This window comes from Melospiza georgiana, chromosome 21 (genome assembly GCF_028018845.1).
Source record: "Melospiza georgiana isolate bMelGeo1 chromosome 21, bMelGeo1.pri, whole genome shotgun sequence".
In the NCBI taxonomy this organism is placed as follows: domain Eukaryota; kingdom Metazoa; phylum Chordata; class Aves; order Passeriformes; family Passerellidae; genus Melospiza; species Melospiza georgiana.
In genome coordinates this window covers 9530376-9543116 of record NC_080450.1, presented here as the reverse complement: position 1 = coordinate 9543116, position 12741 = coordinate 9530376, and the positions used below count along the sequence as shown (strand labels likewise).

The 12741-nt window shown below is 47.0% G+C and overlaps 2 protein-coding genes across 6 annotated transcripts in view; one reads left to right on the top strand and one right to left on the bottom strand.

The window, feature by feature from the left end:
• RECQL5 (RecQ like helicase 5) overlaps positions 1 to 2454 on the bottom strand; it is a 38562-nt gene extending 36108 nt beyond the window's left edge. For 3 of the 4 annotated variants that reach the window (XM_058038622.1, XM_058038624.1, XM_058038625.1), the window contains exons 1-3: positions 2257 to 2454; positions 1806 to 1927; positions 515 to 636 (exon numbers count right to left, since the gene is read on the bottom strand). In XM_058038622.1, coding sequence (XP_057894605.1) covers positions 515 to 636; positions 1806 to 1926 — 243 coding nt within the window. In that variant the 5' untranslated portion in view covers position 1927; positions 2257 to 2454. The remainder of the gene's footprint in view (positions 1 to 514; positions 637 to 1805; positions 1928 to 2256) is intronic. The other variant, XM_058038623.1, reaches the window with a different exon arrangement.
• A 122-nt stretch (positions 2455 to 2576) lies between these two features.
• The window catches only part of SAP30BP (SAP30 binding protein), a 29422-nt gene continuing 19257 nt past the window's right edge, over positions 2577 to 12741 (top strand). Inside the window, exons 1-3 of one of the 2 annotated variants that reach the window (XM_058038626.1) lie at positions 2577 to 2703; positions 2853 to 2962; positions 5826 to 5873. In XM_058038626.1, the coding sequence (XP_057894609.1) occupies positions 2589 to 2703; positions 2853 to 2962; positions 5826 to 5873 (273 nt within the window). In that variant the 5' untranslated portion in view covers positions 2577 to 2588. The remainder of the gene's footprint in view (positions 2704 to 2852; positions 2963 to 5825; positions 5874 to 12741) is intronic. The other variant, XM_058038627.1, reaches the window with a different exon arrangement.

Sequence of the window (12741 nt, the reverse complement as noted above, 5' to 3'; positions counted from 1 at the left end):
GTGAAGGGAAAAAGGGAAGTTTTATTCTCTGACTTCACTATTTATAGTTTTACAAAAGTGACAGTGGATTGGAAGGTGACAGTGACACCTCTGCAATGCCACAGGTCAAACCAACAGTCCATCAACTCTCTCCTCCTCCATAAAGGAATGAAAAACAATGAGTTATTTACAGAAAGTGTGTGGGAAAGTTCACTACAAGAATGTCAACATCAGAAGGCTCAGAAAATCTTAAAAAACCAGGGCGACATTTGAGTTACTCTGCTTTGCTGCTAATGTCTGGAGAAAATGGAGAAAGGCTCAGTTGTAAAAACCACCAGGTTATTATTAAAGAAAAAACCATCCTTATAGAGAAATGCAAAGTATCATACCAGAGATACTCTGCTGTCCTCAGCTACCCCAGGGCAAGGAAAGCACACTGAGACATCAGGAGAATACAAAGACAAGAGGGCAGCTGCTGTGCCTCCAGAGGCTCCCCTTCCCTGGCTGCTATTCCCCAGCTATCAGAGACAGTTACCTGGATCAGTGCAATCAGAGGTGAAATGACAATGGTGATGCCCACTGCCAGAACTGCAGGAAGCTGGTAGCACAAGGATTTCCCTGCCCCTGTGGGCATGCACACAAAGACATCCTTCTCTCCTGCAAAAACAACAGAAGAAAGCTCAAGGCCTCTGAGTGGTGTTGAGTTCCTGGGGCTCAGGCAGGAACAGCACCTGTGTGCACGTACCAGGTGGCACAGCAACAAAACCCTTCAGAGTAGGTTCTAAAAGCACAGCAACACTTTGCATGCCAGCAGTGGTTTCCTTCAAAGAACCTCAGATTGCTTTGTAAACATCTAGAGGCAGCTGTACAAGAGTACCAGAAGATACACAGAAACCAAGATAAGGAGAAGTTAAGTTATTCATGCTGAATCTCCTCCAGAAAAGGAGGAGATCTCCTCCTGCTTTCACTCATTTTACAGCCCTCCACTTACCACATTACCAGCCCCATGACAGAACTTCACCACATCCTCTTAAAGCTTATCCCAGAAAGGCCCCTCACATGAAACAGGAGTTGGAAATCTCCACACTGATCACATCCTGCAGTGAGTGACTGCTCCTGCACTAACCAGGATCCAGCTCAAGCCAGGAAGGTGCAGAGCCACCAGGTTAACAGGCAGAGACACCTTGCCCACAGAGTCCCACTTCTGACAGGTCTGTGGTCAACAGTGAGTGGTGACAGATGGAACTGAGCTGGGCACTGCTCTGATTCACACTGAGAGAGCTGCTGGGGGAGCTGGCAGCTTGTTTGTGTGAGCTGCCTGTCCACCCCCAGCTGGCTGTTGCACCATGTGTCAACACCAGCACAAAAATGTTTCTGATAACGGCCCCATGAGTCTGAGGATCTCAGCTATGCCAAGAAGTCAAGTCCTCTGCTGGTTTTGTCTTTAACACAAGGACAGTTTTACTCTGAAAATGTCTGAATGTTTGATGCCACCACAAACACACTGGCAGGTGTGAGGAGACAACTAGAAGAGACACCAACAGTGCTGCACTTTCCATTTCCCATTTCCACGGCTGATACAATGACGGTGTCACAAAGCAAATGAAAGGAAAAGAAGCAGGAAAAGATGCAGAGCTCGTGTGCAGCACGTGCTCCAGGGCCACCAAAGCCACCTCAGAGCAGAGGAGGGCGGGGAGAGCAGGGCACTCAGGGCGGGATCTGCTCACAGCAGCACCACAGCAGCTCCTGCAGCGTCCCCCGCACGGATGCAGACGGACAGACGGACAGCCCGCCGTGCTCCACGCGTCTCCCGTGCCCAGCCTCACCTCTCGCCACAGCCATGGTCGCACTTTCCTGCAGGGAAGTCTTGAAGGACTCGAAGCCGAAGACTTTCTGCAGCGTTTTCCGGACCCTGCCCTCCAGGCCCGGCGGAGCCTTCCCACTCATCCTGAGGAGGCCACAGGACCCTGAGCTCGACCCGGCCGCTGCCACCCTCCCCTGCCCCAGCCTCCCCCAGGGCTCCCCTGCCCCACTCCCTCCCCCTTTGGGCGGCTCCCTCAGGGATGCTCATGCAGAGCCCTCACAGCAGAGGGCCGCGCTGTGTTTGCTGCGGCTCGGCCCCGTCCCCGTGGGGCACAGCCCAGGGGCTCAGAGCGAAGCAGCGCCCGCCGAACCCGCCCGCACCGACATGGAGGGGCTGTGGGGGCAGGCGGCTCCTCCTCACCCATCTCCCCTCCTCCCCTGTGTCCCTGCATCCCCTCCGTGTCCCCGTCCCACCTCCGCCCTGTCCCGGCCCCACACTCCGCGCTCGCTCCGCACCCGGCGGGTGCTGTCGCGGCGCCACAAAATGACGTCAAACGCTTCCCTTAAAGGGCCAGCCCGCGCATTTTTCATCCCCTCTCCTCCCCCGAGACGCTCCGCTCCGCCTGGCTGAGGGTTTTGCCCTCCGGCCGTGATTTGCCCGAGCAGTTTCTGCTCCGGCCGTGCGGGCGGGACGGCCCCGGTGCGGCGGGAGCCGCTGAGGGCGGAAGGAGGGCAGCGTTGCCATGGTGACAGCGCCGTGTACGTCATCCCCGCGCGCCGGAAGTGCGCCGCGGCCGGGGCGGAAGATGGCGGCGGCGAAGCGCAGCGTTCTCTCCTCGCTGGCCGTTTACGCCGAGGACTCGGACCCGGAGTCGGACAGCGAGGCCGGCACGGCGGGGAGCGATGGGGGAGCGCCCACGGGTGAGGGCGGGCAGGGGGCCGGGACAGGCGGCGGGCTGGGGCGCCGGGGCTCCCCCGCGCGGCCCGGCGCTTTCCCCGGTGTGAGGGGAAGGCCCCGCGCGCTGCCACCTCCCCTTCCCTCAGCGTTTTCCTTTTCTCTTCCTCCTTAGGAGAGAAAGGAGGCCTGGTGTCAGTTGGGTACGGAGAAGATGACTTTACCCGGCTGGAGGGGGACGAGGAAGGGTACGAGGAGGAGGACGATGAGAACAGCAGGCAGTCAGTAAGTACCTCCCTGCTCCGGAGCTTCTCTTGACCCTTTACACAGGCTGTAGAGACTTCTCTCTTTCAAATAAAAACTCCAAATAGCGACCCGTGATGGAACCCGGAATATCTGAGTCCTGGTGTGGGTTTCAGCACTTCCCACCTCCTCCTTTCACTTTGTTTTCAAGTACAAAGCATTTGCCCTGAGCCCATCAGCAGCTTGGCACAGCTCGTGTTGCTCGTTACTGTGTTGGTGTCCTTGGACTCTTTTATGGGAAAAAGGTTGTTACAGCCACTCCAAATAAAAGCTGTTCTTTAAACATAGTTGACTTATAAGAACCTTGTAAGAAGAGCACACTTTCAGCTGGTGGATTTAAAAGAACAAACTTCTGTGCTGTGTTAAATTATCCTTATGTGTGCAGCTCCATGCACTCCCTGCATCAAGGCACCTTGATGTAACAGTGTCCTGTCTACATGTGGGTGGCTTTTGTCTGTCACAGGTGCATGGCACGTGTCTGATATCACCTGGATTCTGAGATAACAGCAGTGTGGGGGGCCAGGCATGGAGCTCACAGTGTGTGAGAGCAGCTGCATCACACAGAGGGATGTGTAGTTCTGCCTGGGTCTGGGGGAGTGAAACAATAAGTTTGGAGGGGAAAAGGGAAGGCTCTCCTCTCCTTTCTTTATTGTCAGTCTTTTTCTTAGCAGTGTTTTTTCTTCTCCCTGTTCCAATTCTTTCCTCTATGACACAGCCAAAAACCTAGGACTACTCCTGTAACTTTTCCTCACTGAAATCTGCTCTGTGTGTGTGTTGGATCAGTCTCTTAGGAGACACTTTTTCCTGCCATTTGTCTGCCCAAGCAGCAGCCAAGGAGTTCCTCAGTCTCTTTTCCTGTTTCAGGTTCTGTTCTGTTGCCTGGTGTCTCCCTAGGCAGAGCTGGGAACCTTTTTACTGCTTCAGTGATTCTTCTTTTATATCCAGCACTTCTAAACTCTGCTTCAGTGAGGTCTGGGCAGTGCAAAGGAAGCCCTGAGTGTGATCCAGGTGCTTGCCAGGGTCAGCTGTGTTTAGTTAGGGTTGGAAAGGGCTGGTAGATGGAGTGGCTTTGTGGCATGCACAGCTTTTGGTGCAGGTTGCAGCTGCTGTTCAGGAAAGGAACAATCAACAAACAATTGACAAAAGTCAATCCCTGCTGTCAGCCACTGGATCTTGCTTGGGTCTGTGGTTGCAGTGCAGGTTGCACAAGTTACTTCCCTTTTTTTTCCATTAAATATTCTCTGAGCAGATTTGGAAACTTCCTTGGCATTACTTGTGCTGGCAGTTCATGGGGGGGTGATGAGTTGTTTTTAGAAAACAGGATGAGCTGCACTCAGGCTGTCCTGTGCAGCTCAGTGGGTGTTTTAATTGCTTTAACAGTGACTGGAAAACCTCTGGTTTTATTCCAAGCCCCTTCTCAGCAATGCTGCTTTGCTTGTTCATGTCCTCACTCCCTGCTAGGTCAGAGCTTTTTGGGAGCTGTTTCAGTTCCTGTTTGCAGCATGGATGATTCAACCCATTATTGCTTTGATGAAAATCACTTTTATCTGTATAATAAAGACTGTAGAAGGGAGAGCAATCTCATTTGTGTAAACACCAAGTCAGTTGGTTCTTTGCTAGTTACAAACTCACTGTAACTAACCTTTGACAGTCTGGTCTGAATTATTGTCATGTGTGCATCTTGCAGAAAGGGAAGGTGGAGTGAAGGAGTTTGTGTCTCAAATCTGTAAGAGAGGCATCTTAATTCACTCAATTAAAACTTCCTGCCATTATTTTGTGATCAGCCTTGTCAGAACTGGCTCCTGTGCCAGTGCTTTGAGGTGAGCAGTTCCTTGTAAACTCTTCCTTTCAGTTGCATCTCTCATTTCACTTTTGTTGCCTTTTTTTGAAGCTGAAACACCAATTTGTTGGGTTTGGGCCAACACTGAAATTTGTGGGAAAGTTTGGAAGAAAAACCATTTTGCTGAGTGATTGTGAGCATGAAAAACACTTCCTGCTCCTCAGACTTGTTTTGAAGCCAGAGTATGTGTTTATGCCTGGAAACAGGGGTGCTGGGAGGGTGCCCAGGGAGGGGACAGCAGCTTCACTGTGTCCAGCTCCCAGTGGGGACCAACCTGGAGCTTCTGGTGTGGATTTTCACACAGTGCTGTGTTCAGGGCAGAAGTTCCCCCAGTTCTTTGGTTTATTTCTAGTTCATAAAAGAAATGTTTAAAAAAAAATGGAGACTTCACCTGGAATTTGTCAGTGTTCCCTTGTGTGGAGGTTCACAGCATCTGCAAGCAAGGCACAAGAGCTCTGCACCAGCCAGGAGGTTGTGTCTGCTGGATCCCTGGAACTTGCTGCTAGGCCAGACCCTCTCTCTCCAAGCCTGCATGTTTGGTTTGCTGGCAGGCCAGCTGTGTGTCCTGTGTGTGTTGCTGATGCTTGGGACTATCACAGGTCTTGCAAATGCTGCTTTTTCTGTGGGTACTGCTGAACAGAGGCTCTTCAATCACCACCTGCCAGCTGGAGGGGACAGAATTATCAAAGGACAAATGCTTTTGTTCCCCAGTTCTGCTGCTTCTTGTTGTCTAATTCTGAGCATTCCAGAGCTGCATGATTTTTGTAGGCACAACTGCTGCTGAGTGATGCTTTTGCCTACAAAAACCCCCAAAAACCAAACAAACACTCCTTCCCCTGATTGTAGGACTTGTTTTTTCTGGTTATGAGTGGGTGGGGCAAAACTACCCTCCATGGAGAAGGGTCTTGGACTGCTGCTGGGCTGCTGAATATGCCCTTTGCTGTAAGTTCAGTTACTTGCCAGGCCTGCTCTTTAAGCTTAATCCTGTAAATTCTTGTCTTGTAGGAAGATGACGATTCAGAGACTGAAAAACCTGAGGCTGGTGACCTAAAGGTATTTGAAAGTGTGGTCTGGTGGTGGTGGGGAAGCTCAGTACAAGAGGAGTAAGTTTTAACAGCATGGCTTGGTGTTCATTTGTGATCTGTAGTTAGTTCCACACCTTTTTGTAGCTTTAACCTGTGTTTCTGACTTTCCAAAGGCAGATATCACAGGCTGAGTCACAGTGGAGTTTGGCCTTCATGAATTTGCTGATGTTGTGCATTAGATCTGAAGGTTGCTGACAGCATCTCACCTGTTTTGCAGTGATGTGGGAGGTGCAGCATCCAGTACAGAATTCTGTATGACCAGTGTTAGTTGGAATAATTTCTTCATTTAGAATTTAATGAGTGAATTATCCTGTGCTCTTACAGGCCATGAAAGGTGTCAAAATCAATTCATTCTCTCCAGCTCTGTCCTTCTGAATGAAGCAGTTTTGTAAAGGCCATAGATAAATTTAAAAAGTGAAATAAGATCCCCAGGTAATAGCTATTATCATAAATAGTTGAAATCATCTTTATCTTGGGATTTCACCCTGTTTCTGCTTAACAGTGTTTAACAGCACACAGAGGACATGGATCAGGGTAAAAGCTGGAGGACAAAAGGCCAAATCCAATTGGAACTATAGACAACTCTGTTTATATTTTTTATGTTAGTTCAGTAGAAGCAGTCCTGTTCATCCGAGATGCTGAGTGATGAACAAGTGCAAGGGCATTTATTTTATCCAGCTGCTTCCCCAAGGATGCAGGCAGTCCCTAAACTCTGCTACAAAAACCAGAGAGGACTGTGCTGCAAAGCAAACTTCTGTTGAGAATTTGATTTACCACAGGGCTTTGATAGGCTAAAATGAAGGCAAATGGATGTGTTTAGCTATTCTGTTTGAATTAGTTTGATAGCAGCACCTTCTTCCAGGTCCTACAATATTCTTATGGCTTTACAGTGATGCACAGCTGGAAATCTTGGCAGCTGTTCTGCAGCTGGTAAAGTCTCAGTGTGTGAAATGGCTCCCAGGCACTTGGAAATGGAATGTATTTTCTCCTTTCCTTGCTGCAAGAAAGAAATTTTTATTTGAAAGAAAGCAAAAGGCAATCTCTTTTCCTTTGTCTACTTCTACATTTTTGCCCAGGTAAACATGCTAGCAAGATTTTTCTGTAAAAACTGCTGGAATCAAATATGTGCTAGGAAGTAATACTTGATAATCATCAGCTCTTTATTATGCTTAACTTTTATTGATCCAGCATACCTGCAAAGCAATTCTCCTGTGTTATGGTGTGTAGGTGTGTGCTAATACTTAGAGGCTTTTGACTTGGGATTTCCTTAGAAGATAAATTTGGTGTAAATCAAGTTTTTGTAGTTGTGCAGTAGGGCCCTCTTGCAAGAGTGTGCATTTCTGTCTTCTCTAAAAGGACTATAGGACTTCAGGGCAGTGGAGAATAGGTCTGGCAGAGAGAAAGAACAGAATTAGACTGGTATTGTTCTTATCTGAGTAACCATACATGACAGGAATCTCACCACTGAATTGTGTGGGTGCTGCTTTAGTATGTCACTGACATTTCATGTTGGCTGGTTTGAAAAGCCTCTTGCTTTCAGTGGGGTTTGTGTGCTGCTGTCCAGGTGCATTTTGTGCTTCTGAAGAAGAGCCTCATGTGGCTACAGAGCAGCATTTCAGCTTCAGTGAGGAAGCAAAGAGATAATGAAAGTATTCAAAATAAACAGCTTTTTGTATCTTGGTAGACTGCAATGACAACTCTGCAAGAACTGAAAATGTGAATGAAAGGAAACAAATAAAATAATGGTAAAATGTAATTCCTGCCATCCCAGTGTGGCATGAAAGGTGAGGATTTGAGAAGAGTAGGAGGGAGGCAAAGGTGAACTGAGTCTGAAGCTCAGCAATTTCAGACTTCCATGTCATCCTTAATAGATATCTTCAAGCACAGCTGAAAAGGGAATGGTGTCCTTTGGCCTTTTGATGGTTTTTGAATATTGAGTGATAGCTGCAGGGCCAGCTGGCACTGGGTGAGCTGTGGAGGCAGCCCAGTGCCCTGCTGGGTGTGCCTGTGGGGCCCTGCACCAGCCATGCTGCCAGGAAATTCACTTGGATGGGGAGAGATGGAAATCCCTGTGGAATTATTTGTACTTGGAACAGTTGCAAATGTTTCCTTTCCTCTTTTTCCACCAAGGGGCAGTGTTCTCCTCCATGGAGCTGTAATGTCTGTGACAGCTGACAAGTGTTGCTGTTACTGTAAATCCAAAGTGTAGCCAAAAGGGAGGCCTTTGACTATAACTTGCTTACACTTTTGGGTAATTTAATTTTGTTTTGAACCTGCAGAGTGCTGTAGTTGTGCCTGCTCAGTTTCATGGAGACATCAGAGACCTGCAAACATGTTTAAATAGATTCCCCATGCTCTTTATATATGGCTAGGGCTTTTCCAAGGCCTAAATCTGACCATAGGCAGGAAGTAAATAACTTAAAATGTATGAATGAGAAAAAGAAAATGCAATTAAATTCATCAGTCAATTATAGTTATTTCAAGCCCTGAAGATAGATAGATAGATAGATAGATAGATAGATAGATAGATAGATAGATAGATAGATAGATAGATAGATGGATGGATGGATGGATGGTTGGTTTTGGTTTTTTTTGGCTGGTGTTTTGCCTCTTTGTGCATATTGTGAATGAACTACCTAGAGCTTATACCTTGAATAATGGAGCCAGGTTCTGTGGCTCCATTGTGTTCCCTTGTTGCTGGTGCATCCTGTGATTTGGCCTCATTGTGCACTTGGATAGTGCCAGAACCAAAACCTCCAGAAGGGTCAGTTGGTGTCAGTTGTGGGTGGAATCAGAGGAGACACAAAGTGGGGAATGATGTAAAAATTCTTTGGTCAATTGTTGATGGGGGGAGTGGAATTTGGAGCCTGCCTCAAATAACCCTGTTGGGAAGATATTTATTTTATATTTGTCTGAGGCTTTTCTCTCAGTTCCAGGGAATCTGCCCTCATTGTTTTGATGAAGGGGCTCCTCTCTACCTGTTCAGCCCTAGTTCCTCACTGGAGGGGAAGCCAATACAAAGTGCTGGTGGCACTGCAGCTTTCCTTTTTTGCCAAGGAGCAACTCACAATAAGCTAAGTTCTAACATTGTGATGTCAACCTCCTGCTTGGTGAGATAGAGAAGTTTTATGCACCTGTTTGCAGGAAAAGGTGTGCCAGGAGGAGGAGAATATTTAAGCCTCATCAGTCACCTGGAAGCATTCTTCCAGAGCAGACTCCTGGCCCATGGAATTCATGTTACTGAGCATCTGTAAGTTATTCAAAAATACTGTGCTTGCAGCAAAAAACAGAATCCTTCTCTTTAAAAGCAGATTTAGATATACAGATGGGATACAGGAGACAGTTGTATCCTGTAACTGCATTTTGAAGTGCTTCAGGCACTCAAGGGAAACTGGAGATTCACATCTGGGTAGAACTAACTGCTCTTCCAGAAATCAAAGCTGGATGGATGCTCAGGCTCTGGAACAGGACAGGTTTGAGTGGCCACAATCCCTTTTACCTGAGCAGTCACCAGCTGGAAACAAGCACAGGGGCCTTAAGTGCCTTAAAAGCACTTTAGAAACAAAACCTTCTGCTTTGAAGGGACAAGAAATAGGCAACAAAATCTGTTGTTTAACAGTGATGTTAAAACAGTGAAATCCACAGCCTGGATGAGTTCTTTGTGCCCTTTCCTCAGCTGCTGGAGCCCTGGGTACAAACTGAAGGAGCTTTGGGCTTGGGGAAGGACAGGGTTAACAGGGTGCAGGTTGCTGGGGCTCTGGCCAGCAGCTGGCTCTGGTTACAGCCTTGATGCAGTAACAAGATACAAGCTTCCAGAGCTCACTAAATGGACCAGCCCTGCTGGAAAGTGAAAAATGAACCTTAAAATATTGACCTTGTGCTCCAAGCCTCACCTGAGGGGTTCTGGGCTTCATACTGGGGAGCTGGATGAATAAAAGGTTGCAAATGTTAATCAAGGACAGAGCCCAGCCCTGCAGCTTGGCTCCTGGAGCTTTCCCAGAGGGAAATCATTAACTCTTGAGCCTTAATTGTTGTATCAGGACCAGCCAGTGCAGAAAGCTCAGAAATTTGCCACTCCCTTGGCAGGTGAATGCCTGCCACATGGTAGCTAGTTTTTCACAACAGGTGGCTACTTTGATGTTTTCCTTTCCTGGTTTTGTTTTGAGGGTCCCCTCTGCATGCTCGAGGTGTTGTGTGGAGATGCTGCCAAACTGGGATCTCTCAGATCAGATTTTCAGAGGAATACTGTGCCTCTAAGCATGTCTAGGTACCTCCTCTTGGTAATCATCAGCTCTTTATTATGTTTAGCTTTTATTGATCCAGCATACCTGTAAAGTAATTCTCCTGTGTTATGGTGTGTAGGTGTGTGCTAATACTTAGAGGCTTTTTACTGCGGTGGTTTTTTATCTTGCCTACCCATTGACCTGTTTGTTTAAATACCAAAATTATCTTGATTTAAAGTAAAAGTGGTAAGTGCTGAGAACCAGTAAATGGGTGTGTGTGTGTGCAGTAATGTAATCCCTGAAATTAACTCTTACTTTGATATGGCATATTAATTTTTCTGAATTCAGCATACATTCATCAAGCCAGCTTCTCAAAAAATGCTTGAGCCTACTCATTAACTTTAATCTCAGGTGTAATTATTTTGCTCCAAAGAAGGGGAAAAGTATGTTTGGGGAAAGTTCTGTCCTCAAGTTAACATCCTTGCATTATGCATGGCTGTGAGCATACCTCTGTAAACACTTTCAAAGCATGAACTGTGCAGTTCCCAGGGTTGGGGTCAAGGTTAGAACTCCTTTGGTTTGTTTCCTCACTCATTGCTTTGCCTGGAAGCACAGCCTGAAGGTGCCAGTGATAAGCACTGCAGTCTCAGATTCTTTTTGTGTGTTTCAGCTTCCTTTTAATATAATTGTGTAAAATGCTGTCTGTACTTCCAACTCTGTGTGGCTTTCCCTTGTTTTAGGTTTATAGATGTTTTTTTCAGAGCTCTAGAGAGAGAACCAGAGAGTTTTGCAGAGAGTTTAAAGGGCAGTAGAGGTAACTCAGCTGCACTGCTACAGTGAGTGCCCAGACATGAAACCATCTGATCCCTGGTTCCCATTTTATCTGGGTGAACCTTGGTTATTGCCAGAGAACATCACAGGCCCTCAAAGCTGTTCTGCATGCAGGAAGCAAAACAACATTTGGCATCTGGGATTATTTTGCTCCTTGCCACACGTACTCCTGTCTCCTGCTCTGTCTGAGAGGGAGACAGATCCCAGCCTTGTGGGGCTCTGAAGCTGGAACACCTCCTGGAGAGCTCCTGGCTTCCCTCCAGCTCTGGAGCTGTTTGGAAGATGAGACATGTCCGTGGACATGCTTGTTCCTTCCTCCCCGCCGGGCATACAAGTTGCAGCAGACTCTTCACTCCCTGCAGTGCTGAATACCAGGGATTATTGACACAGGTGTGGCTTGCCTTCCTCCAAAGAAGAGCCAGGCTTGTTCTGTTTGTCTTTAAACTTGAAGAAAAGTCCTTTCTGGAGCTGCTTCCCCTTGCATATTTCACCTGATAAAGGTCTGAGTTGTTCAAGTCCAGCTCTGTAGCTGCAATTATTTCTGGCTGCTGTTCTGAGTGTGCAGGTCTGTGCATGTCACAGTGAGGGGCTGAGCAGTCAGCACAGATGGAGCATTGCCTCAAATACCAGCACAGAGCTGAAAATAGCTCCTTCCAGCTGCCCTGTTCTGGGTACAGAAGGAGCAAAATCTGGATAAACTCTGTGGGATCTATTCATGAAGGAGTGAATTTCTCACTGAGGATACTTGCTATTACACCTTGCCTCTACTCCAAACCATGAAGAATTTTTAGTGCTGTGTTCTAGGGGAGAAAGTTTGTGCAAGAAGTTAATTTTGTAAGCTCTCCTGAGCCTTTCCTTTGCTTCTCAGAATTTTCACAGCCCACCTTCACCTTCTGCTTGATTCTGCACTGCAACAAGCTGTAAAAAATAAAATCACCGAAGTACCTTGACACCTCCAGCCTTGTCGTGTCTTGCTGGTACTTGACCAGTGAGTTTCTATTTCATTGTAGTAAGCAAAACTCACTTGAAGGAATTTTTGGGCTGTGCAGAGCAGGAGCTGTTGTGCTCCTGGGGCAGCCTTGGGACCAGGCTCCACTGGGATGCAGGTGTTATGAATTGTAGCTCCACGTGGAAAGCAAAAGTTCTGGCACACAGTTCCTTAACTGGAAGTTATTCCTAACAAATAATCTTTGTCAAATACTCAGATAGCATATGTCAGGTGAATGGAGTCAAGTTTCAAAGAAGCTATTTAAAGGATTTATGCTATGAATGCTTCCTTTCTGAAGCACTTTCTCACTGAAATGTTTTGCCAGGTCTTGGTTGGGATTTTTTCAGTGGGTTTTTTTTTTCCCATTTCATTGAAGAATGTGTATTTTTAGATGTAATTTAGCTGGAAAAGTAAAAGGCAGTGTCAGCTATGCACATTTTGATAGGGAATGTCTCAGGAGCTGACTGTTTGATTTGTTCTTCCTTCCCTTTCTCTCTGTGACTGTATCTCCAAACAGATTTGTAAAGCCTGTATATAAGTGTCACTGAAGGATGGATGTATCAGGCTTTTTTTCCTATGGAGGTTTATTTCTGAGCTGCTGGATTTCTCTTGGTATCTAGATCATGGTCCCTACAGGTTTTCAGTTAAATTTCTTATGCTGAACTGGGCACTTTGCCTGGAGCTGTGTAGCAGAGCTGGCAAACAGGATATGGCTGTAGGAAATGTGCTTGTTTCAAGCTTTCTCTTGGGATTCTCCTCTCTCACAATACAAGAAAAAAAAAAAAAAAAAAAAA